Source organism: Oncorhynchus mykiss, chromosome 7, assembly GCF_057628025.1.
Source record: "Oncorhynchus mykiss isolate SJ-2025 chromosome 7, ASM5762802v1, whole genome shotgun sequence".
NCBI lineage: Eukaryota > Metazoa > Chordata > Actinopteri > Salmoniformes > Salmonidae > Oncorhynchus > Oncorhynchus mykiss.
This window is the reverse complement of record NC_143028.1, coordinates 6,437,502-6,463,764: the sequence shown is the minus strand read 5'-3', so window position 1 is coordinate 6,463,764 and position 26,263 is coordinate 6,437,502. Positions and strand designations below refer to the sequence as shown.

General features: G+C 45.7%; 1 protein-coding gene across 1 annotated transcript; it reads right to left on the bottom strand.

Annotated features, from left to right (window-relative positions):
- Positions 1-4,428: 4,428 nt before the first annotated feature.
- Positions 4,429-9,252, bottom strand: LOC110497002 (C-X-C chemokine receptor type 2-like). Its single transcript, XM_090240014.1, has 2 exons — positions 9,152-9,252; positions 4,429-5,929 (listed from the first exon to the last, which is right to left on the bottom strand). The coding sequence occupies exons 1-2, from the start codon at positions 9,156-9,158 to the stop codon at positions 4,860-4,862; spliced, it is 1,077 nt and encodes a 358-aa protein (XP_090096140.1). The 5' UTR covers positions 9,159-9,252; the 3' UTR covers positions 4,429-4,859.
- Between the last annotated feature and the right edge of the window lie 17,011 nt (positions 9,253-26,263).

Here is a 26,263-nt window from a genome sequence, read left to right as displayed (position 1 = left end):
TCTATGTTGTATGTCTAGTTTGTCTGTTTCTGTGTTTGGCCTGATATGGTTCTCAATCAGAGGCAGGTGTTAGTCTTTGTCTCTGATTGGGAAACATATTTAGGTAGCCTGTTTTGTCATTGTGGGTTGTGGGTGATTGTCTATGTGAGTTGCTTGTGTCAGCACAGTTCTTATAGCGTCACGGTCGGTTTTCGTTTATTGTTTTGTATTCAGTGTTCAGTGCTTTCTTGAATTAAAATATCATCATGAACACATACCACGCTGCATTTTGGTCCGCTTCTTACGACGATCGGGACAAGTAGTTCTGTTCTATGTGCGCTACTTTCAATGCTTCCCATTCCTAAGTTTTGTTGTTTGCGTCTTTTAATTTCAGTTTTGTACAATAGCTTAAAATATTTTTGGTTATGGAAAATATATTAGGTGAACTATTAGAATTTTAGCAACCAGGAAATGGCAGAGCATCTCTAAGGCCCTTGGGGAGCATGTAGGTGATGAGTGCTGCATTGTTGTGTTGGGGTTAGGAACCTCTCTGTCAGTGGGAATCATCCCTCTCCCAGGGGGCCCCTATCTGATAATTATTTTGGTCAGGGGTCAGGCCCAGGAATTTGTCATGGATGTATTACACAATGGCCGCTACAGGACTGTAAGTGAGGTAGAGGTGGAATACTCCGGAATACACAGCGAAACTGTGGCCACCTGCTCCAAACCTGTAGTGTTGGACTAGAAGTCTTGTACAGGGGATGAGAGAGATACAGATTATTTTTAAAGGACGACAAGATAACTTTTGTTTTGTCTCACCCCCCCTCCCTCCCTTCCCCCTCTGTCTGTCTCTCTCTGTCTCGTACTCTCTCTGTGTCTCGTACTCTTTCTGTGTCTCGTACTCTCTCTGTGTCTCGTACTCTCTCTGTGTCTCGTACTCTCTCTGTGTCTCGTACTCTCTCTGTGTCTCGTACTCTCTCTGTGTCTCTCGTACTCTCTCTGTGTCTCTCGTACTCTCTCTCTCTGTCTCGTACTCTCTCTCTGTCTCGTACTCTCTCTGTGTCTCGTACTCTCTCTGTGTCTCGTACTCTCTCTGTGTCTCGTACTCTCTCTGTGTCTCGTACTCTCTCTGTGTCTCGTACTCTCTCTGTGTCTCGTACTCTCTCTGTGTCTCGTACTCTCTCTGTGTCTCGTACTCTCTCTGTATCTCTCGTACTCTCTCTGTCTCTCTCTCTCTAGTTCTCTGTCTCTCTCTCTCTAGTACTCTGTCTCTCTCCGTCTCTCGTACTCGCTCTGTCTCTCTCATTCTCTCTCTGTCTCTCTCATTCTCTCTCTGTCTCTCTCATTCTCTCTCTGTCTCTCTCATTCTCTCTCTGTCTCTCTCGTACTCTCTCTAGCTCTCGTATTCTCTCGCGTGTTTCTTACTCTGAGATGTTTTGACAGATGTGCAAGGTGGAGCGGGAGGATAAGGTGGTGCTTTCTCTATACAAATCCCCTTTTATTCAATATACACACAATGCTGTTCTGGAGTAAAGCTGGAGGATATGCCTTTGTTGTTATTGAAAGCCCACCACAGGAGGTTGGTGGCATCTTAATTGGGGAGGACGGGCTCGTAGTAATGACTGGAGCTGAATAGGTGGAATGGTATCAAATACATTCCATTTGCTCTATTTCGGTCATTATTATGATCCGTTCTCCCCTCAGCAGCCTCCACTGAAGGGCACCTCTCCTGTCACGACTTCTACCGAAGGCGGCTCCTCTCCTTGTTCGGGCGACGTCACCGGCTTTCTAGTCATTGCCTCTCCATTTTTCATATGTCCATTTGTTTTGTCTTGTTCCATACACACCTGGTTTTCATTCCCAAATCAATCTACATGTATTTAGTCCTCTGTTCCCCACCATGTCTTTGTGTGTAATTGTTCATTGTAAATGGTGTTTGTTCAAGCGCGATACTTTTACAGTTTCTGTTCGTTGAGTTTGCCTGTTCACTCTACTCTGCTCTCCTACACCTGACTTCACCTCCCTTACACAGCCTTTACATCTCCATTTGATTTGTCACAGACATTTGTTTTGTTTGTTTCCAATTTTATCTGCAGTCCTGAAGTTATTCCTGACACACCGAAAGAAACTAACATTTTAGTTAACAACTTTAGAAGTTAGTTCCAGATCAAGAACTGAAAGACAAGGCATTCTTCCCTGAGGACAGACCCTCACCATAACCAAAACAGTTCTTTAACTGTGCTAAGGTTACCTTTCTGAGTTTGTGTAAACACTGAAAACCATTCAGCCAAAACCTTATAGAGGTACAAGTACCTTCAGTCCTAGCGCACTATGACCCTAAGGTCAAACTAAACTGTCTTTAGGTTCACATCTGCACATTGGGGTTAGCTACAGCTATTAGGTAGCTGTGGCAACCTGAGACGTGACCACCTGGGGGTTTGGAAAGGTCATAGGTGAGGGTCAAGCTAGTGTTGCAAGTTGACATTTGAGGACAGCGGAGATTGACATGGGGATATCCTGTGGTGGCTTGGTGCTGTGTGATCATCCCAAGGGGAGAAGAGAGAAAAAAGAAAGAGCATGAAAGAGAGAGAGAGAATAGAAGAGATGGGTGAAGGAGGACAGGAATAGGGTGCACTGAGGAAGAAGGGAAAGATGTAGCCAATAAAGAAAGTGAAGGAGAGACAGGAAGAGAGAGGAGGTTATGTGAAGAGGGATGAGGAGAAAGAGGAGACAGGAAGAGAGAGGAGATCATGTGAAGAGTGATGAGGAGAAAGAGAAGGAGAGACAGGAAGAGAGAGGAGGTCATGTGAAGAGGGATGAGGAGAAAGAGAAGGAGAGACAGGAAGAGAGAGGAGGTCATGTGAAGAGGGATGAGGAGAAAGAGAAGGAGAGACAGGAAGAGAGAGGAGGTCATGTGAAGAGGGATGGGGAGAAAGAGAAGGAGAGACAGGAAGAGAGAGGAGGTCATGTGAAGAGGGATGAGGAGATAGAGAAGGAGAGACAGGAAGAGAGAGGAGGTCATGTGAAGAGGGATGAGGAGAAAGAGAAGGAGAGACAGGAAGAGAGAGGAGGTCATGTGAAGAGGGATGAGGAGATAGAGAAGGAGAGACAGGAAGAGAGAGGAGGTCATGTGAAGAGGGATGAGGAGAAAGAGAAGGAGAGACAGGAAGAGAGAGGAGGTCATGTGAAGAGGGATGAGGAGAAAGAGAAGGAGAGACAGGAAGAGAGAGGAGGTCATGTGAAGAGGGATGAGGAGAAAGAGAAGGAGAGACAGGAAGAGAGAGGAGGTCATGTGAAGAGGGATGAGGAGAAAGAGAAGGAGAGACAGGAAGAGAGAGGAGGTCATGTGAAGAGGGATGGGGAGAAAGAGAAGGAGAGACAGGAAGAGAGAGGAGGTCATGTGAAGAGGGATGAGGAGAAAGAGAAGGAGAGACAGGAAGAGAGAGGAGGTCATGTGAAGAGGGATGAGGAGATAGAGAAGGAGAGACAGGAAGAGAGAGGAGGTCATGTGAAGAGGGATGAGGAGATAGAGAAGGAGAGACAGTAAGAGAGAGGAGGTCATGTTAAGAGGGATGAGGAGAAAGAGAAGGAGAGACAGGAAGAGAGAGGAGGTCATGTGAAGAGGGATGAGGAGAAAGAGTGACAGATAAAAGGAAGGATGGTTTAGTGATAAAGAGATACAGGAGAGAGTGTGTAAGGGTGAGGTAGAGAGCGATAAAGGAGAGACAGAGTGGGTAAGGGTGAGGTAGCGAGTTACAGGGAGTGAGGACAGGGGTGACAGAGTTCCTTGGCTGTCTTTTTTGTCATTAGTCCACTGTTGATACAGTCCCAACATGTTTTCCTGTCAGCAGTCAAGTTTTCAAAATATTGGACTAAAGATATGTATCTTGAAGATTTGGTTGGTGATATGCAAAACATGTTGCGACTGTATCAACAGTAGAATAATGATTCCTCCCTTCTCTCTCTCTCTCTCTCTCTCTCTCTCTCTCTCTCTCTCTCTCTCTCTCTCTCTCTCTCTCTCTCTCTCACACTCACTCACCACTCCCTATCCACATCATCCAAACAGAAGACAGGTCCAATATCATAACTGTGACATACTCTGGGCAGCTTTTAAATAGTAGTGACCTCATTTTGGCTGTCTTCACCAGCTAGCTAATCAGGAGGCCTATGGAGCAGTCAAAGATGGTATCCCATTCAGACCCATGTAATGACTGCCCTCTGCTGGTGAATGGGGGTAATAGTCATTTGGTAATAACAGATAGAACACATGGGTAATAAACCGGCTGTAGGGCCTTCTTAATACCAAACACTAGAAGGGAGCCAATTATAGCCTTTTGAACCATGTATGGTGAGATAGCTTGCCTGAGACCTAAAATACATCTGCCAGCCCCTGGAAGGTAACTTTTTTTGTTTTGACTCTGGAGTGTTGAAAGATTTGGAACTAGTTGGTCACATCACAGTTGAGTTTATTGTGTCATACAACAGACACCAGAGGGCATTATATACATGTACAGACACCAGGGGCATTAGTTTATGGAGGGACATTAACTTAAAGAACACATACATACAGGAGCAGCCTGATAGTGCCAGCACATATTCAATGTCAAGCAAGGAATGTTAGGCTACAATATATTACAAAGGGACAATCTTATACGTTATTCAAAGCAGGGTTGGAGTTAATTCCATTTAAATTCCAGTCAGTTCAGAAAGTGAACCAAACTCCAATTTGAATTTTAAAAATGTCCTCATTGAAAAGCATTGAAAAGCATTGAAAAGCATTGAAAAGCATTGGAATTTGAATTTTAGGGTGCTTCCTGAATTGAAATGGAATTGACCCCAACCCTGATTCAAAGTAATGTGGAGACAACCTGTCAGATCAATCATAACAGTCCATTCCCTTCTGAGGTCTGGGATGTGGACCTGCTAAATCGAGACGACGACCCCCTCTCTGGTCCTCGTGACTTCCTGACCAGGGCAACCAGGTTCCCCCTGAACTTCTCCCCCACGAAGGCATACAGCACTGGGTTAACAAAGCTGTGGACCAGGGCCAGGCTGTGGGTGACCTGGAGGGCCAGGTCCACCCTGTTCCTCACAGCACAGTCGAAGCGCACCAACTTGGCCCTCATCAGGGTGTCGGCCATCACCGTCATGTGTAACGGCGTCCAGCACAGGAGGAAGGCGAACACCACGGCAATGATGACCCGCATGGCCCTGTGCTTCTGGAAGCCACGCGTCTGCAGCAACCGGGCCACGGTGATGCTGTAGCACGCCACCATGATGACTAGTGGGAGCAGGAACCCTAGGATGTGTCGTAGGCCGCGAGTAGCGAGCCGCCAGTGGGTGGCTCTGCTGACGTCGAAGTGCTCAGCACACCTCGTCGGACCACCGCTCTGGGGCGTGAAGGCGTCGTTGAAGAGGGCAGGGAGAGAGAGGGAGCCCCCCAGAGCCCAGATGAAGGTGCAGGCGTACCATCTGCAGGCTCTTTGGCGGCCCTTACGGGACTTGGCGGGGCGAACGATCACCAGGTAGCGGTCGACACTGATACACACCAGGAACAGGATGCTGGTGTAGAAGCTAGCCTCCATAACCATGCTGAGGAACTTACACAGGAAGTCACCAAAGATCCAGCCGTGGAGCGTGGCAGCAGCCCAGAAGGGCAGGGTCAGAGCCAGCAGCCCGTCGGCTACAGTCAGGTGAAACAGGAAGACGTCGGATGGGGTCAGGGACTGTTGACTGAAGCCAATCACGAGCCCCACAAGTAGGTTACCAGGAACAGCCAATAGGAAGATGGCGATGTGAAGGACACACAGGAATATGACGGCACCGGGATAAAGGGGCTGAGCTGCACAGGACAATGTGTTAAAGTTCAGGTCAAAGGAGGTGATGTTGAAGTAATAGGAGTCGTTGGCTGAATTGTAATCATAGTCCAGGACATATGATTGTTCTAGCTCTGTTGGAGATGGGAAAAACCGTAGTCAGTGGGGATCTTTTTATGATATGATCACTTAGTCTTATACTGTTATTCTATCTAAAGCTTCTTATACAGTCAACAGATGCACATGTCTTTCTATAGATCTATCCATCACATCCTCCATCCACCCACCCAAACCCATCCATCCATCCACCCACACCCATCCATCATCCATCCATCCACCCACCCATCCATCTATCCATCCACCCACCCAAACCCTTCCGTCCGTCCGTCCGTCCACCCAAACCCATCCATTCACCCACCCAAACCCACCCATCCATCTATCCATCCACCCACCCAAACCCTTCTGTCCGTCCACCCACCCAAACCCATCCATCCACCCATCCACACCCATCCATCATCCACCCACACCCATCCATCATCCATCCATCCACCCACCCAAACCCTTCTGTCCGTCCACCCACCCAAACCCATCCATCCACCCATCCACACCCATCCATCATCCACCCACACCCATCCATCATCCATCCATCCACCCACCCAAACCCTTCCGTCCGTCCGTCCACCCACCCAAACCCACCCATCCACACCCATCCATCATCCACCCACACCCACCCATCCATCTATCCATCCACCCACCCAAACCCTTCCGTCCGTCCGTCCACCCACCCAAACCCATCCATTCACCCACCCAAACCCACCCATCCATCTATCCATCCACCCACCCAAACCCTTCCGTCCGTCCGTCCACCCACCCAAACCCATCCATCCACCCACCCACCCATCCATCTATCCATCCACCCACCCAAACCCTTCCGTCCGTCCGTCCGTCCACCCACCCAAACCCATCCATTCACCCACCCACCCAAACCCACCCATCCATCTATCCATCCACCCACCCAAACCCTTCTGTCCGTCCACCCACCCAAACCCATCCATCCACCCATCCACACCCATCCATCATCCATCCACCCACCCATCCATCCATCTATCCATCCACCCACCCAAACCCATTCATCCACCCAAACCCACCCATCCATCCATCTATCCAACCACCCACCGAAACCCATCCATCCACCCACCCAAACCCACCCATCCATCCACCCAAACCCATCCATCCACCCACTCAAACCCATCAATCCATCCACCCAAACCCATCCATCCACCCACTCAAGCCCATCCATCCACCCAAACCCATCCCTTCATCCATCCAAATCCATCCATTCATCCACCCAAACTCGTCCATCAATCCATCAATCCACTCAAACCCATCCATCCATCCAAACCCATCCCTTCATCAATTCATCCACCCAAACTCATCCAACCATCCATCCATCCATCCATCCACCCACACCCATCCAACCATCAACCCAAACTCATCCATTCGCCCAAACTCATCCATCAATCCATTCAAACTCATCCATCCATCCACCCAAACCCGTCCATCCACCGAAACTTTTCCATCCATTCACCCACACCCATCCAACCATCAACCCAAACTCATCCATTCGCCCAAACTCATCCATCAATCCATCCAAACTCATCCATCCATCCACCCAAACCCATCCATCCACCCAAACTCATCCATCCTTCCACCCAAACCTATCCATCCACCAAACCTATCCATCCAAACCTATCCATCCATCCACTCACCCATCCATCCACCAAAACCTATCCATCATCCAAACCCATCCATCCACCCAAACCCATCCATCCATCCACCCAAACCCATCCCGTCATCCATTCATCCATCCACCCACGCAAACCCATCCATCCACCCACCCAAACCCATCCATCCACCCATCCAAACCCATCCAGCCCTCTTCCAAACCCATCCATCCATCCACTCAAACCCATCCATCCATTCAAACCCATCCCTTCATCCATTCATCCACCCAAACTCATCCATCCATCCATCCACCCACACCCATCCAACCATCAACCCAAACTCATCCATTCACCCAAATTCATCCATCAATCCACACGAAGTCATCCATCCATCCACCCAAACCCATCCATCTATCCACCAAAACTCATCCATCCATCTGCCCAAACCCACCCACCCACCCATCCATCTATCCATCCACCAAAACCCATCCATCCACCCACCCACCCACTCAAACCCATCCATCCACCCAAACCTATCCATCCACCCACTCAAACCCATCCATCCATCCATCCACTCACCCATCCATCTATCCATCAATCCATCCACCAAAACCCATCCATCATCCAAACCCATCCATCCACCCAAACCCGTCCATCCACCCACCCATCCATCTATCCATCAATCCATCCACCAAAACCCATCCATCGTCCAAACCCATCCATCCATCCACCCAAACCCATCCAGCCATCTATCAAACCTATCCACCCAAACCCATCCAGCCATACAAACACATCCACCCGTCCATCCATCCACTCAAACCCATTCATCCCGCCATCTACCAAACCTATCCATCCATTCCAACCCATTCATCCAGCCATCCATCCATATATCCACCCAAACCCATCAATCCACTCAAACCCATCCACCCATTCATTCATCCATCCATCCATCCACCCAAACCCATCCATTCCACCCAAACCCATCCCTCATCCATCCAAACCCATCCATTCCTCCACCCAAACTCATCCATCAATCCACTCAAACCCATCCATCCATCCAAACCCATCCATTCCTCCACCCAAACTCATCCATCAATCCACTCAAACCCATCCATCCATTCAAACCCATCCCTTCATTCATTCATTCACACAAACTCATCCATCCATCCACCGACACCCATCTAACCAAACTCATCCATTCGCCCAAACTCATCCATCAATCCACCCAAACTCATCCATCCACCCAAACCCATCCATCCACCCAAACCCATCCATCCACCCAAACCTATCCATCCACCCAAACTAATCCATCCATCCACCCAAACTCATCCATCCACCCATCCAAACCCATCCATCTATCCACCCACCTAAATCCATCCACCGATCCATCGACTCAAACCCATCCATCCCAACCCATCCATCATCTACCAAACCCATCCATCCACCCATCCACTCAAACCCATCCATCCATCTATCCAAACCCATCCATCATCTATCAAACCCATCCATCCACCCATCCACCCAAACCCATTCACCCAAACCCATCCATCCATCCACCCACCCATCCATCCACCTAAATCCATCCCTCCATCCGAATTTCATGAGTATTCTACAAACTATATAGGTTCTCACCTGTCATTTTTGCAACCAGCTCTATGATAATGAAGAGGGAATTGCCACTGTTTTAAAGACATCACAGCTGGGATGGAAGTGTCAAGATATCCTGTTTTAGTGACCAATATTGTGTCACTGCACGTGCGTCATTTGTGAGCCTCAAATTCTGCCTCCTCAACGATTACAAGTGAAAGTCATACACTCCACTTTTTCATTGAATTATCAAAAAGAGTTTGACAATAGTTTGGAACTTTTTAGACAGTTTATTTTTCTGTCAGCTGTTGGTGAATCTGAGAGGACGTTACTATATATATTATGGCAAGATAGAGACAGACAGAGAAAGACTAGCCTTTAACTTCTGATGCCCTTGTCGAGACATCTTCACTTAAAGACATCCTCTAGTGATTTTGAACTTTTACTGTTTTTAAAGCAATATCCCAAGAATAATTACAGTCAAATACACACACTGAAGGGTACAAAAATATGCTTTGAGCAATATGGTGTTTTATAGGCAAAACTGCAAACGTCAAGCTGTAGGGCATTCAAGGAGTTGGTCTGATGAGAACGTGTTATGCCATCCTCATGACATGTGACATGCCTGGACCACCTATTGAGGTGTGCCTTTTGTTAAGTAAATCAGGTGTTAAATGAGTGTAACAGCTCTCGTCGAAAGGAGTGGACCAAAGCGCAGTGTGGAAAGTGTTCATGATATTTTATACAAAAACACTCAAACAAAAATAACAAACGCTAAAACGAAAGCGCACAGGTCTGTCAGGTACAGACACTAAACAGAAAACAATATCCCACAAAACCCAAAAGGAAAATAACAACTTATATGTGATCCCCAATCAGAGACAACGATAGACAACGATAGACAGCTGCCTCTGATTGGGAACCACACACGGCCTGGGGACCGTCGCTGCAGGCTCAGGACTGGGGACCGTCGCTGGATGCTCCGGACCACGGATCATCACTGGAGGCTTTGGGCCATGGATCATCACTGGAGGCTTCGTATGTGGAGCAGGGAACAGGTCTCACCGGACTGAGTCGTTCTGGAAGTGGAGCTACCACAACGCGTCCTGGCTGGATACCCACTTTAGCTCGGTGAGTGTGGACAGCTGGCACAGGACACACTGGGCTATGAAGGCGCACTGGAGGCATAGTGCATAGAGCCTCTGGAGCGTAGAGCTGGCGCAGGATATCCTGGACCGAAGAGACTAGGAGCGCTGCTGAATGCCCACTCTAGCACGGCAACTGCGTGGAGCTGGAACAGAGGTAAGCACGGGGAGTTTGCTCAGGTCTAAACCCTGACTCCACCAATCTCCCCGTGTGCCCCCTCCCCCCAATTTTTGTTTTGAGCTGCCTCTCGGGCTTCCATCATTTGCTCAACTCCTCGTATCGTCGCCGTTCCTCACTCGCTGCCTCCATGGCAGGGTCTTGTCCCCTGCCATTACCTCCTCCCAGGTCCAGGATGTCCTCCACTCCCTTTTCTCCCGGGCCCAGGAACCCTGCTCCTCCTGGCCACACTGCTTGGTCCTTTGGTGGTGGGATCTTCTGTAACGGCTCTCGTCGAAAGGAGTGGACAAAAGCGCAGTGTGGAAAGTGTTCATGATACTTTATACAAAAACACTCAAACAAAAATAACAAACGTGAAAACGAAAGCGCACAGTTCTGTCAGGTACAGACACTAAACAGAAAACAAGATCCCACAAAACCCAAAAGGAAAATGACAACTTATATGTGATCCCCAATCAGAGACAACGATTGGGAACCACACACGGCCAAAAACAAAGAAATAGAAAACATAGACTTTCCCACCCGAGTCACACCCTGACCTAACCAAACATAGAGAATAAAAAGGATCTCTAAGGTCAGGGAGTGACAGTGAGATTCAAAGGAGACTGGAGTACCACTTTAAGATGAGCACCAATGGGCCTAATAGTTACACACACGTTAGTCCAGTACAACCCCGGCTATGATCCATAGCTAGTCGGCTTGGCCTAACATGTCATGCCCTGATCTGTTTCAGCTGTCCTTGTGCTTGTCTACCTTTGCCCCTCCCTGTATTACTGAACTCTGCCTGTCCCTGAGCCTGCCTGCTGTCCTGTACCTTTGCTCTTACTAATGATTATCGAGCCCTGCATGCCTTGACCTGTCGTTCGTCTGCCCCTGTTGTTACATTAAACATTGTTACTTCACACAGTCTGCACTTGGGTCTTACCTTGATACATGACGTAACCAAACTAAATATTCAACGGAGAACATTTCAACTACTGCCTAAACAAATACCAGGGGCTGCGAACTACCACCTGTTCAGAGAAAACTCCCCCCAACCACAAAGTAGCAATAAATGTGGGCATTCACACACACACAAACACACAGACGATCACAAATAAACAAAACATTGAGTTTGTCAGTAAGTGATATCTATTCTTAACTTGTCAAGAAGACATCCAAGATGGCGTAGCAGTCAGACGTCTTTGTCCTTTGTCTTGTCGTGTCCCATATGTATATATCTTTTTATACCTTTTTCTTCGCATATCTTTTTTATATTTTTCTAAACCTCAACTTCAAAATACTCTCCTGCAACCCTAATTTTTATTTACCTCAGAACCGGGATCCCCCAACAGAAGCTAGCCAGCTCACTAGCTACTAGCTAGTAGTCAGCTAACCACTGCTAGCGGTCATCAGTTAACCTTTAGCTCGGAAAGCTCTCGCCAGTATGTACAACGCGACTCAAACCAGAGCAAACCGGACCTATTTTCTTTCCATATCCCCAGATTCCTACCGCAAGCGCTGAACCTTTTCACCTGGATCATCGCAGCTAGCTAGCTGTAATCCGAGTGACTACTCCTGGCTAACGTCTGTCCCGAAGCAAGCACCAATTAGCCTGGAGCTAGCCCATGCTAGGCCCATTCTCCCGGCTAGCTGAAGAGGCCCATCAGCCACTCCTGGGCTACAATACCTGGACCCCTTCTACTGCCAGTACGGGACACGGAACCCCGCCGATCCTTCATGACTGTACTACCGACGTAACCTGCTCGAGGGGGTACTCAACTGGTCCCTATGCCGCGAAGTCCCCTGAATGCCCATCTGCTAGCCTGCTAGCCGCGGCCCACTAGCTGTCTAGAGCATATTGGACTGTTAGCTGAATAGATCCATCGGTCAATTTCTTGGGCCACTATACCTATTTTGCTAATTGGACTAGGTCCTCTCTGCTACTCGGAACCCTACTAATCCATCACGACTGATCTATCGACGTCACACGGAGGCTAAAACAGACGTTCCTCCGTCGTGACGTCCCTCTAAGGCTCTTCTGCTAGCTTGCTAGCCCCGGCCTGCTAGCAGTCTGAATCGCCATGTCTCCAGCCAGCCCAACCACTCACTGGACACCTATGATCACTCGGCTACGCATGCCTCTCCCTAATATCAATATGCCTTGTCCATTACTGTCCTGGTTAGTGATTATTGTCTTATTTCACTGTAGAGCCTCTAGCCCTGCTCAATATGCCTTAACCAACCATTTAGTTCCACCTCCCACATATGCGGTGACATCACCTGGTTTAAACGTCTCTAGAGACAATATCTCTCTCATCATTACTCAATGCCTAGGTTTAGCACCAATGTACTCACATCCTACCATAGCTTTGACTGCACATTATGCCTTGAATCTATTCTATCTCGACCCAGAAACCTGCTCCTTTTACTCTCTGTTCTGAATATACTAGACGACCAGTTCTTATAGCCTTTAGCCGTACCCTTATCCTACTCCTCCTCTGGTGATGTAGAGGTTAATCCAAGCCCTGCAGTGCCTAGCTCCACTCCCATTCCCCAGGTGGTCTCATTTGTTGACTTCTGTAACCGTTAAAGCCTTGGTTTCATGCATGATAACATTAGAAGCCTCCCCCTAAGTTTGTTTTATTCACTGCTTTAGCACACTCTGCCAACCCGGATGTCCTAGCCGTGTCTGAATCCTGGCTTAGGAAGACCACCAAAAACCAGAAATGTCCATCCCTAACTATAACATTTTCCGACAAGATAGAACTGCCAAAGGGGGTGATGTTGCTATCTACTGCAGAAATAGCCTGCAGAGTTCGGTCTTACTATCCAGGTCTGTACCCAAACAATTTGAGCATTCACTTTTAAAAATCCACCTTTCCAGAAACAAGTCTCTCACCGTTGCCGCTTGCTATGGACCACCTTCTGCCCCCAACTGTGCCCTGGACACCATATGTGAATTGATTGCCCCCATCTATCTTCAGAGCTTGTGCTGCTAGGTGACCTAAACTGGGACATGCTTAACACCCCGGCAATCCTACAATCTAAGCTTGATGCCCTCAATCTCACACAAATTATCAATGAACCCACCAGGTACAACCCCAAATCCGTAAACACTGGCACCCTCATAGATATCCTCCTAACCAACTTGCCCTCTAAATACACCTCTGCTGTTTTCAACCAAGATCTCAGCTATCACTGCCTCAGTGCCTGCATCCATAATGGGTCTGCGGTCAAATGACCACCCCTCATCACTGTCAAACGCTCCCTAAAACACTTCAGCAAGCAGGCCTTTCTAATCGACCTGGCCAGGATATTGACCTCATCCCGTCAGTAAAGGATGCCTGGTTATTCTTTAAAAGTGCCTTCCTCACCATCTTAAATAAGCATGCCCCATTCAAAAAAATAGAACCAGGAACAGATATAGCCCTTGGTTCTCTCCAGACCTGACTGCCCTTGACCAGCACAAAAACATCCTGTGGTGTTCTGCATTAGCATCGAATAGCCCCAGTGATATGCAACTTTTCAGGGAAGTTAGGAACCAATATACACAGGCAGTTAGGAAAGCTAAGGCTAGCTTTTTCAAGCAGAAATGTGCATCCTGTAGCACAAACTCAAAAAAGTTCTGGGACACTGTAAAGTCCATGGACACTGTCACCACCAATAAATCCACTATAATTGAGAATTTCAATAAGCATTTTTCTACGGCTGGCCATGTTTTCCACCTGGCTACCCCTACCCCGATCAACACCCCTGCACCCCCCACAGCAACTCATCCAAGCCTCCCCCATTTCTCCTTCACCCAAAACGAGATAGCAGATGTTCTGAAAGAGCTGCAAAATCTGGACCCCTACAAATCAGCCGAGCTAGACAATCTAGACCCTCTCTTTCTAAAAGGATTTGCCGAAATTGTTGCAACCCCTATTACTAGCCTGTTCAACCTCTCTTCCATATCGTCTGAGATTCCCAAAGATTGGAAAGCTACCGCGGTCATCCCCCTCTTCAAAGGGGGAGACACTCTAGACCCAAACTGTTACAGACCTATATCTATCCTACCCTGCCTTTCTAAGGTCTTTGAAAGCCAAGTTAACAAACAGATTACCGACCATTTCGAATCCCACCGTACCTTCTCCGCTATGCAATCTGGTTTCTGAGCTGGTCATGGGTGAACCTCAGCCACACTCAAGACAATACTGTGCAGCCGTATTCATTGACCTGGCCAAGGCTTTCGACTCTGTCAATCATCACATTCTTATCGGCAGACTCAACAGCCTTGGTTTCTCAAATGATTGCCTCGCCTGGTTCACCAACTATTTCTCTGATAGAGTTCAGTGTGTTAAATTGGAGGGCCTGTTGTCCAGACCTCTGGCAGTCTCTATGGGGGTTAGGGTCTCTGATCCACCTCTACGCAGACGACACCATTCTGTATACTTCTGGCCCTTCTTTGGACACTGTGTTAACAAACCTCCAGATGAGCTTCAATGCCATACAACACTCCTTCCACGGCCTCCAACTGCTCTTAAATGCAAGCAAAACTAAATGCATGCTTTTCAACCGATCGCTGCCCCCACCTGCTCGCCCGTCCAGCATCACTACTCTGGACGGTTCTGACTTACAAATACCTAGGTGTCTGGTTAGACTGTAATCTCTCCTTCCAGACTCACATTAAGCATCTCCAATCCAAAATTAAATCTAGAATCATTTTCCTATTTTGCAACAGAGCCTCCTTCACTCATGCTGCCATACATACCCTCATAAAACTGACTATCCTACCGATCCTTGACTTCGACGATGTCATTTACAACACTCTACTCAACAAATTGGATGCAGTCTATCACAGTGCCATCCATTTTGTCACCAAAGCCCCATATACTACCCACCACTGTGACCTGTATGCTCTCGTTGGCTGGCCCTCGCCAAACCCACTGGCTCCAGGTCATCTACAAGTCTCTGCTAGGTAAAGCCCCGCCTTATCTCAGCTCACTTGTCACCATAGCAGCACCCACCCGTAGCACGCGCTCCAGCAGCTATATCTCACTGGTCACCCCCAAAGCCAAGGCAGCCGCCAGTTCTCTGCTGCCAAAGACTGGAACAAACCACAAAATCTCTGAAGCTGGAGACTCATATCTCCCTCACTAGCTTTAAGCACCAGCTGTCAGAGCAGCTCACAGATCACTGCATCTGTACATAGCCCATCTGTAAATAGCCCATCCAACTACCTCATCCACATACTTTATTTATCTTGCTCCTTTGCACCCCAGTATCTTTACTTGCACATTCATCGTCTGCACATCTACCATTCCAGTGATTAATTGCTAAATTGTAATTACTTTGCCACCATGGCCTATTTATTGCCTTACCTCCCTTATCCTGCCTCATTTGCACACACTGTAGACCTTCTCTACTGTATTATTGACTATGTTTGTTTATTCAAAGTGTGTTGTGTGTCGAACTGCTTTGCTTTATCTTGGCCAGGTCGCAGTTGTAAATGAGAACTTCTTCTCAAGTAGCCTAGCTGGTTAAATAAAGGTGGAATTTTAAAAAAGATAGAAAAGAGAACAATGGTAATCTTGGGTAGAGCTGCCGTGGGATGAGAGGGTCTACATGTCTGTCATTAACATCCCTGTGACCTACAATACACCATGTCTAGGTCCTGTCCACTGTGTCACTTACATGATATGCTCAAATTGCATGCATGTCAATAACTGTCATATTGCAGAAGACACTGGGGTCTTTGGTCAGTGTTGCAAGCTCTTTGTACAGGGAAGGAAGTGAGGTAAGATGGCTGGGTACCTTACAACATTATGCTTTTCAGGCCCGTCAAGTGTTAAGCTTCTTAGAATGTGGAAATATGTTGTTCTCAAGCAATGAACTCAGAATCCCTACGTTGTACATTTTCCATCAATGTGTGTAGCAACGGTCATCAAAATTGTTACAAAGTAAAAAATAAAATTCTGATCAATTTAACTGTTGGACAATGGATGAAGATACTCCAAATATTTTCCAAAAAGTTTTAAATCCTTCGAATTATAGCACATTGTTACGGTTTTCTTCCGTCAAAGGAGAGGAGGACCAAAATGCAGCCTGGTTATTTTGATTCATCTTTAATAAAAGATAACCACGAACAATACTAACCACAAACAATACAAACCAATAACATGAAAACCTAAACAGCCTTATCTGGTGCAAACAAACACTGAGACAGGAACAATCACCCACAAAACACTCAAAGAATATGGCTGCCTAAATATGGTTCCCAATCAGAGACAACGATAAACACCTGCCTCTGATTGAGAACCACTCCAGGCAGTCATAGACTTACCTAGAAAACCCCACAATCCCATGACCTACAAAAACCCCAAGACAAAACACACCACATAAATAACCCATGTCACAGCCTGGCCTGACCAAAATAATAAAGAAAACACAAAATACTAAGACCAGGGCGTGACACACATAAAACTTTGTACTGGCACAGACAAGTAATGAATTGAGTTGAGGCATTTTGGTAGAAATTCAGGTATTCAATTAATTGACAAATGTAACTTTTCTTATGATGCACTCTGTCACGGATCCCTCTGATTAGTATTTGTATAAGTGTACCCTTTGGTTTCCATTGGGCTCTCGATTATTGTTACAATGTCCGTTGGTGTGTGCCGTTGGTTTCGTGCCCTTGTGGATTGCACAGATGCTTACGGGTCTAGTCCCGTGTGTTAATAATTGTGTATCCGAGGTACTTCTTGCTCTTTTGTTTGGGTTTCAACTCTGTTTTTGTTACGTGTTTGTTTGGTCTTTGTCCCTGTGCCTTTAGACGGCACGCCATAATTTGGTCTTAATAAAAAAAACAATTACGCATTCCTGCACCTGTCTCCTGAATTTCTTCACATTTTCTTAGTGTATCATTTTTCCCCCATATTTTATAAAATAAAGAATTTATATTGGTTAGAAATATGAGTTGAATTATGGGCTACAGGAAGCTCAAATAGCAGGTGATTGGTTACACTAACCCACCTCCCATTCTGGAACTATTGCATGACCAGAACTAGTAATTGGTAGTTGTCACTCCTGGCAAGGCCCCACCCCCCTTTGCTAAACAATCATGTTGCATTGTCTGAAGTACCCCCTCATGTGCATTTTATCAGTAGGCCTATGGTGTCATGAGTCTTCTCAAGTACCCCCTGTGGATTGGCCAAGTACCCCCAGGGAACCTAGTACCCCTGGTTGGGAACCACTGCTCTAATTTATATAAACAAATAGCAATTCAACAATGTGCACGAAATTAACTATTTTGATGGAAATCACAAATGTCTTCCTGCTAAATTGAACAATAACAAGCTAGCAGGAGGACATTTGAGGATTAACTATGCTCCTCAAGGAGTAAAAGAGTGTTTGAAGTCCACCGAGATAGTGAATTTCTGCATATTGTTTAATTGCTATTTGTTTATCTAAAGCATAAGCGATAAGTGGTTGATTGAATCGTAGTAATCAAATTGTAGTAATCATGGCCCGGGGGCCCTGACCTCCAGGGGGCTCCAATTTCTTTTTAGAGGTATCATTAAGATGGCATAAGTCATGGCAAAATGTGTAGAAGTTCAGGAAATTAGCATTAAAACATTTCTGTCCACATCATAGAAAAATGTGTAGAATTTCAGGAAATTAGCTTTAAAACATTTCTGTCCACCCCATAGAAAAATGGGTAGAATTGCAGGAAATAGCTCTAGAACTGTCACGCCCTGACCTTAGAGAGACATTTTATTTCTCTCTTTGGTTAGGTCAGGGTGGGATTAGGGTGGGCATTCTATGTTTCCTATTTCTTTGTTTTTGGCCGAGTGTGGTTCCCAATCAGAGGCAGCTGTCTATCGTTGTCTCTGATTGGGAATCATACTTAGGTAGCCTTTTCCAACCTGTGTTTTGTGGGTAGTTATTTTCTGTTTAGCTGTTTTGTTGCCTGACAGAACTGTGTGCGTTTGGTTTTTCAACTTTGTTATTTTATTGCGGTGTTCAGTTTATTAAAAATCATGAACGCCTACAACGCTGCACCTTGGTCTCCTTCTTCTCCTTCTTCAACCCACGAGAGGCGTTATAAGAACTGAAAAAAAGTATCTCTGCCCCATGGCAAAATTAGTTGAATAGCATGAAATTTGTTATAACATCTAAAAATGGCAAAATGTGTAGAACTGCTGAAAAAATGGTTTAAAATGGCAACATTTTTTCAAGAATGTATTTTTTTTAAACCTTTATTTAACTAGGCAAGTCAGTTAAGAACAAACTATTTTTAAAATGGCGGCCTACACCGGCCAAACCCGGACAACACTGGGCCAATTGTGAGCCGCCCTATGGGACTCCCAATCATGGCCGGTTGTGATACAGCCTGGTACAGCCTGGATGTAGCGATGCCTCAAGCACTGAGATGCAGTGCCCTAGACCACTGCGTTGCGGGCCACTAAAATCTCGCTTAGGGCCCCCAAAAGGTTACAGTCGGCCCGGGATATCTGTACCACCCAATCCAAAAAACGCACACAAAAAAGCAGACACAAATATTTCAGATATCAATGGTCTACAAACACATTTGCGACAACAGTATATCTTCAATGCATTGATAAAATACATGCCATGATCTTGGTGATACTGTGTGTCTTGTTTAAAATAAAACTCCCTAGTTGTTGAGAAACATAGTCAGTTACCAAGAGAACTTTGCCTAGAGTGTACTCCACTGCCTATTTTCCCCTTTACTCTACAAAGCATTCTATGAGTTTCACTATCTGAGAGGGCACTGCCCTGAGTACATTGTGATGTATGTTTTTGGCCAGCCCAAGTTGTCACCCTATCATCTTCCTATTTGTCACACACACACACGCAGTCAATGAGGTGCCTCCCCAAAAGGTCCTAAAGAATCATTCATTATGTATACATACATCTTGTATTGAGAAAGGCCACTAGCCCAAAATGTTGACCAAAGTACCATGTCCACCATTACTAACAATGAATATTACACCTTTGTGAACAATAAGATACAGATCTCCAGCATTTTTGTCTCTCAGCCTGTCAATTTTATAGGATGCTACAAGACAGCATCTTCAAATGTAGTCTACTAGTTGTAGTCTGTAGGCCTACTGTAGTCTACTCATCAACTTTTTATGGAATTATGTAATGATTCTTATCCAATGAAATCGTCAACAAAAGCATTCTCCTGTGTAGCCTACATATTTGGCGTGTTTGCAAGTGGAAGAGAGTGTACATGTGTGAGTGAGAGAGAGAGAGAGAGAGAAAACATGTCAAAGTCTTGTGAAAGTAAGAGAAGAACTGAATTCTGTACTATTGAGTCTAGGGCCGATTGGCCTTATAATCAAACGCTTAGCTTGTCATACCTGTGGGACCACAGACCAAGTAACCACCAATAAGCAATAATAAAACACCTGTTGTTTCAATGACATGACCTCAATCATTAAACTAATTGTCACATCTGCCCCTGTAGTGCCCTCTACTGCTCATCCTGGGTCTCCTTGACCTGCCGCCACTCCCCCAGTACTCTCTCTCTCTCTCTCTCTCTCTCTCTCTCTCTCTCTCTCTCTCTCTCTCTCTCTCTCTCTCTCTCTCTCTCTCTCTCCGTGTGTGTGATTATGTGATTGTGTGGGTGGAGAAAGGTGTGCTGGAGTCAGAGCAGATCCCCACCAGCTGCAACCTGTTCCATAATCAAGACCTCTACAAATACTCAGTCCTGCCACTTCTACACTGCCAGATTGTAATCTCTGCTCAGTCAGTGTACGCCTCTAGCCAGTTGTTACGATTAGAGCCTCTTGTGCCTGTTTTCCTTGCCTGATGCTGTTTTCCTCTCCGCTACAGTTCTGCCTGCTCTGACTCTGGTCTCTGTCTCGTCATCCTGCTATTCTGTCCTGGATTCCCCACTCTACTACTCCCTTGGATTCCCCTCCAGACCTACTTACCCTGTTGTCCCAACCCCTCTCGCTCCAGCCTCGGCCTCCGCACCTGGTTTCTTGCAACCCACCCGAACGTCCTCTGGCCTGCACTCCATCTTCCCCCTGTGTTTAAATAAATACCTTTAGTTACTTCATCCCAGTCCCCTTGTCTGAGTCTGCTCTTGGGTTCCACTCTGCGTAACACTGTCTCAGTGGCTCAAGGAATCCATTATCAAAGGACAAATATAGCAGTAAAGAATTGTTTTGAGAACAAAAATAAACTGCCCTGTTTGATAGGTGGCTATCACAAAATAGAGGCTGTTCACAAACAAATTAGTCCAAATATGCATGTTTGACAGACAGCTACTGCTTGAGAGGAACTCTCTACAGTCTCTGACTTGGATACTCTCATGCAAAAGTGGTCAGAAGCTTCTTGAGGTAATGGGTCCATATGGGGTAATGGGTCTCTTTCCCCTGCAGTGCTAAAACACACAGGCCCGTGGTGCAGTGGTCTAAGGCACTGCATAGCAGGGCTAGAGGCGTTACTAAAGAACCAGGTTCATTCCCGGGTTGTGCCACAATCGGCCAGGAGTCCCATAGGACGGCGCACAACTGGCCCAGCATTGTCCGGGTGAAGGGAGGGTTTGGCCAGTGGGGCTGTACTTGGCTCATTGTGCCCTAGCGACTCCTTGTGGTGGGCCGGGTACTTACAGGCTGACCCTGGTCACTTTTTTCTAGTCACTGTTCTTCTACATCTGCATTGATCGCTGTTTGGGGTTTAGGCTGAGTTTCTCTATAGCCCTTTGTGACATCGGCTGATGTAAAAAGGGCTTTATAAGTAAATTTCACTGATTGATTGATAAACATTCTGAGTGGACCCTGTGGTTTTCCTTACCTGCAATGGATTTAAGTGAAGATAGACTTGTGTTTACTGTTTTTCACTTTCTTGGGCCTCATTCCTTCTCACCTTCTCGAGCGGTAGGCTTGTCCCTACTTGAATTGAGATTCCTCTGGTCTGCCCAACAGAGAGGACTTGAGGGAGGGAAGATGAGGGGAGATAGATGGGGAAGGAAAATTATTGGATCCATAGCCCACACCCAAGAATCCAATTTCAATACTGTTCTGTAAGGTAGGAAATAATGTAATGTAATTAATTACTTGAAATAAAACTTTGTGTCTCCTCATTGAACGTAACCATCACACTCAGTCTATATTATCGATCAATCAAATGTATTTATGAAGCCCTTTTTACATCATGTTTATCTTCATTCATTTTCTTTGAGACAGATACTTGGATACATGAAGTTGCATTCATTTGCATAAGCCTACATATAGCATGCATTAGTTGTATATACTGTATACAGTACCAGTCAAAAGTTTGTACACATTCAAGGGTCTTTCTTTATTTTTTATATTTTCCACAATGTAGAATAATAGTGAAGACATCAAAACTATGAAATAACACAAATGGAATCATATAGTGACCATAAGTGTCAAACAAATCAAAATATATTTTAAATGTGTAACGTCTGCTTCCAACTCACACCCTCAAACACGTAGATCCCCTGAACGCAGCTCACTTTCCAGCCCACACTCTCCAGATCCCAGTCACCTGCATTCCAATCACCTTTTCACACACCTGAATGTCATTATCACACACTATATAGTTCAGTTCTTTGCACTCCATCACTGAGATATTGTTTGTTTTGTGACATGTCTTTCAGAGCACGCTGTGTCCCGTGATTTGCGCCTTCCGTGTATGATAGTTTTTGCCTATACCCTACCTGTACTTTAGCCTATTGGATTTCCTGTTATCTACCTATTGCCCGATCTCCCGAACAACGTTACTAGCCTTTCCCCTGCCTGTACTGTTGCCCTTTTGGACCCCCTGTGTATGACCTTCTGCCTCCTCCTGTGGTCTTTTGCAAAAAACACCTTCTGCGCCCTGCGGATGAAACCAGCTCTCTGTCTCCCCTTCGTGTTCATTACAATATTTTAAATTCTTCAAAGTAGCCACCCTTTGCCTTGGTGACAGCTTTGCCCACTCAATCATCAAGTTTGCGGACGACACTACAGTGGTAGGCTTGATTACCAACAACGACGAGACAGCCTACAGGGAGGAGGTGAGGGCCCTCGGAGTGTGGTGTCAGGAAAATAACCTCACACTCAACGTCAACAAAACTAAGGAGATGATTGTGGACTTCAGGAAACAGCAGAGGGAGCCCCCCCCCTGTCCACATTGATGGGACAGTAGTGGAGAGGGTAGTAAGTTTTAAGTTCCTCGGCGTACACATCACAGACAAACTGAATTGGTCCACCCACACAGACAGCATCGTGAAGAAGGCGCAGCAGCGCCTCTTCAACCTCAGGAGGCTGAAGAAATGTGGCTTGTCACCAAAAACACTCACAAACTTCTACAGATGCACAATCGAGAGCATCCTGTCTGGCTGTATCACCGCCTGGTACGGCAACTGCTCCGCCCACAACCGTAAGGCTTTCCAGAGGGTAGTGAGGTCTGCACAACGCATCACCGGGGGCAAACTACCTGCCCTCCAGGACACCTACACCACCCGATGTCACAGGAAGGCCATAAAGATCATCAAGGACAACAACCACCCAAGCCACTGCCTGTTCACCCCGCTATCATCCAGAAGGCGAGGTCAGTACAGGTGCATCAAAGCTGGGACCGAGAGACTGAAAAACAGCTTCTATCTCAAGGCCATCAGACTGTTAAACAGCCACCACTAACATTGAGTGGCTGCTGCCAACACACCGACTCAACTCCAGCCACTGTAATAATGGGAATTGATGGAAATTGATGGAAAATATATCACTAGCCACTTTAAACAATACTACTTAATATAATGTTTACATACCCTACATTATTCATCTCATATGTATATGTATATACTGTACTCTATATCATCTACTGCATCTTTATGTAATACATGTATCACTAGCCACTTTAAACTATGCCACTTTGTTTACATACCCTACATTACTCATCTCATATGTATATACTGTACTCGATAACATCTACTGCATCTTGCCTATGCCGTTCTGTACCATCACTCATTCATATATCTTTATGTACATATTCTTTATCCCTTTACACTTGTGTGTATAAGGTAGTAGTTTTGGAATTGTTAGGTTAGATTACTCGTAGGTTATTACTGCATTGTCGGAACTAGAAGCACAAGCATTTCGCTACACTCGCATTAACATCTGCTAACCATGTGTATGTGACAAATACATTTGATTTGATTTGATTTGACATATGCTGAGCACTTGTTGGCTGCTTTTCCATCACTATCCGGTCCAACTTATCCAAAACCATCTCAATTGGGTTGATGTCGGGTGATTGTGGACGCCAGGTCATCTGATGCAGCACTCCATCACTCTCCTTCTTGGTCAAATATTCCTTACATAGCCTGAAGGTGTGTTTTGGGTCATAGTCTTGTTGAAAAACAAATGATAGTCCCACAAACCAGATCGGATGGCATGTCGCTGCAGAATGCTGTGGTAGCCATGCTGGTAAAGTGTGCCTTGAATTCTAAATAAATCGCTGACAGTGTATTTGTATTTATTAGGGATCCCCATTAGCTGCTGCCAAGGCAGCAGCTACTCTTCCTGGGGTCCCACATTACATATAAAACAAAAGATAAAACAGTGAACTATGTTTGTACTGAACGAGCTAAAGATTAAACTGTACATCATATAGCATCTCTACACCACCTATACACAACACAAAATGTTCAATACCACCATACAACAATATCACAATGTGTGCATATGCATGTGTCTGTACCTTTGTGTGTGTCTCTTCACAGTCCCCGTTGTTCCATAACGTGTATTTGTACCTGCTTTTTAAATTCTACGGATTCTACTGCTTGCATCAGTTACCTGATGTGGAATAGAGTTCCATGTAGTCATGGCTCTATGTAGTACTGTGCTCCTCCCATAGCCTGTTCTGGACTTGGGGACTGTGAAGAGACCTCTAGTGCCATGTCTTGTGGGGTATACATGGGTGTCCGAGCTGTGTGCTGAATGCTCGGTACATTCAGCTTGTCAACACCTCTTACAAAACCTAGTAATGATGAAGTCAATCTCTCTTCCACTTTGAGCCATGAGAGATTGACATGCATGTCATTAATGTTAGCTCTCTGTGTACTTTTAAGGGCCAGCCGTGCTGCCCTGTTCTGAGTCAACTGCAATTTTCCTAAGTCCCTCTTTGTGGCACCTGACCACACTACTTAACGGTAGTCTAGGTGCGACACACTTGTGTTGTTATGAAGGCAGAGCAGTGCTTTATTATGGACAGACTTCTCCTCATCTTAGCTACTGTTGTAGCAATATGTTTTGACCATGACAGTTTACAATCAAGGGTTATTCCAAGCAGTTTAGTCACCTCAACTTGCTCAATTTCCACATTATTCATTACGAGATGTAGTTGAGGTTTAGGGTTTAGTGAATGATTTGTCCCAAATATAATGCTTTTAGTTTTGGAAATATTTAGGACTAACTTATTCCTTGCTACCCATTCCGAAACTAACTGCAGCTCTTTGTTAAGTGTTGCTGTCATTTCAGTCGTTGTAGTAGCTGACGTGTATAGTGTTGAGTCATTCGCATACATAGACACAATGACCTTACTCAAAGCCAGTGGCATGTCATTAGTAAAGATTGAAAAAAGCAAGGGGCCTTAACAGCTATACTGGGGAATTCATGATTCTACCTTGATTGTGCTTGAGAGGCTTCCATTAAAGAACACCTTCTGTGTTCTGTTAGACAAGTAACTCTTTATCCACATTATAGCAGGGGGTGTAAAGCCAAAACACATATGTTTTTCCAGTAGCAAACTATGATTGATTATGTCAAAAGCTGCACTGAAGTCTAACAAGACAGCCCCCACGATAATTTCATCATCAATTTCTCTCAGCCAATCATCAGTAAGTGCTGTGCTTGTTGAGTGTCCTTCCCTATTTGCGTGCTGAAAGTCTGTTGTCAATTTGTTTACGGTGAAATAGCATTGTATCTGGTCAAACACCATAATTTCCAGAAGTTTACTACGGGATGGTAACATGCTGATTGGTCCGCTATTTAAGCAGGTAAAGGGTCACCAGCAAAGCACCCCCACACCATCACACCTCCCCATCCATGCTTCACGGTGGGAACCACACATGCGGAGATCATCCGTTCACCTACTCTGCGTCTCACAAAGACACAGCAGTTGGACACAAAAATCTCAAATTTGGACTCATCGGACCAGATTTCCACCAGTCTAATGTCCATTGCTCGTGTTTCTTGGCCCAAGCAAGTCTCTTTTTATTGGTGTCCTTTAGTAGTGGTTTCTTTGCAGCAATTCGACCATGAAGGCCTGATTCATGCAGTCTCCTCTGAACAGTTGATGTTGAGATGTGTCTGTTACTAGAACTCTGTGAAGCATTTATTTGGGCTGCAATCTGAGGTGCAGTTAACTCTAAGGAACTTATCCTCTGCAGCAGAGGTAAATCTTCCTTTCCTGTGGAGGCCCTCATGAGAGCTAATTTCATCATAGTGCTTGATGGTTTTTGCAACTGCACTTGAAGAAACGTTCAAAGTTCTTGAAATGTTTTGCATTGACTGACCTTCATATCTTAAAGTAATGATGGACTGTCATTTCTCTTTGCTTATTTGAGCTGTTCTTGCCAAAATATGGACTTGGTCTTTTACCAAATAGGGCTATCTTCTGTAAACCATCCCTACCTTGTCACAACACAACTGATTGGCTCAGTAATTACACAAAATAATTTAAATGCATTCCAGGTGACTACCTCATGAAGCTGGTTGAGAGAATGCCAAGAGTGTGCATTGCTGTCATCAAGGCTAAGGGTGGCTACTTTGAAGAATCTCAAATATAAAATATATTTTGATTTGTTTAACAATTTTTTGGTTACTA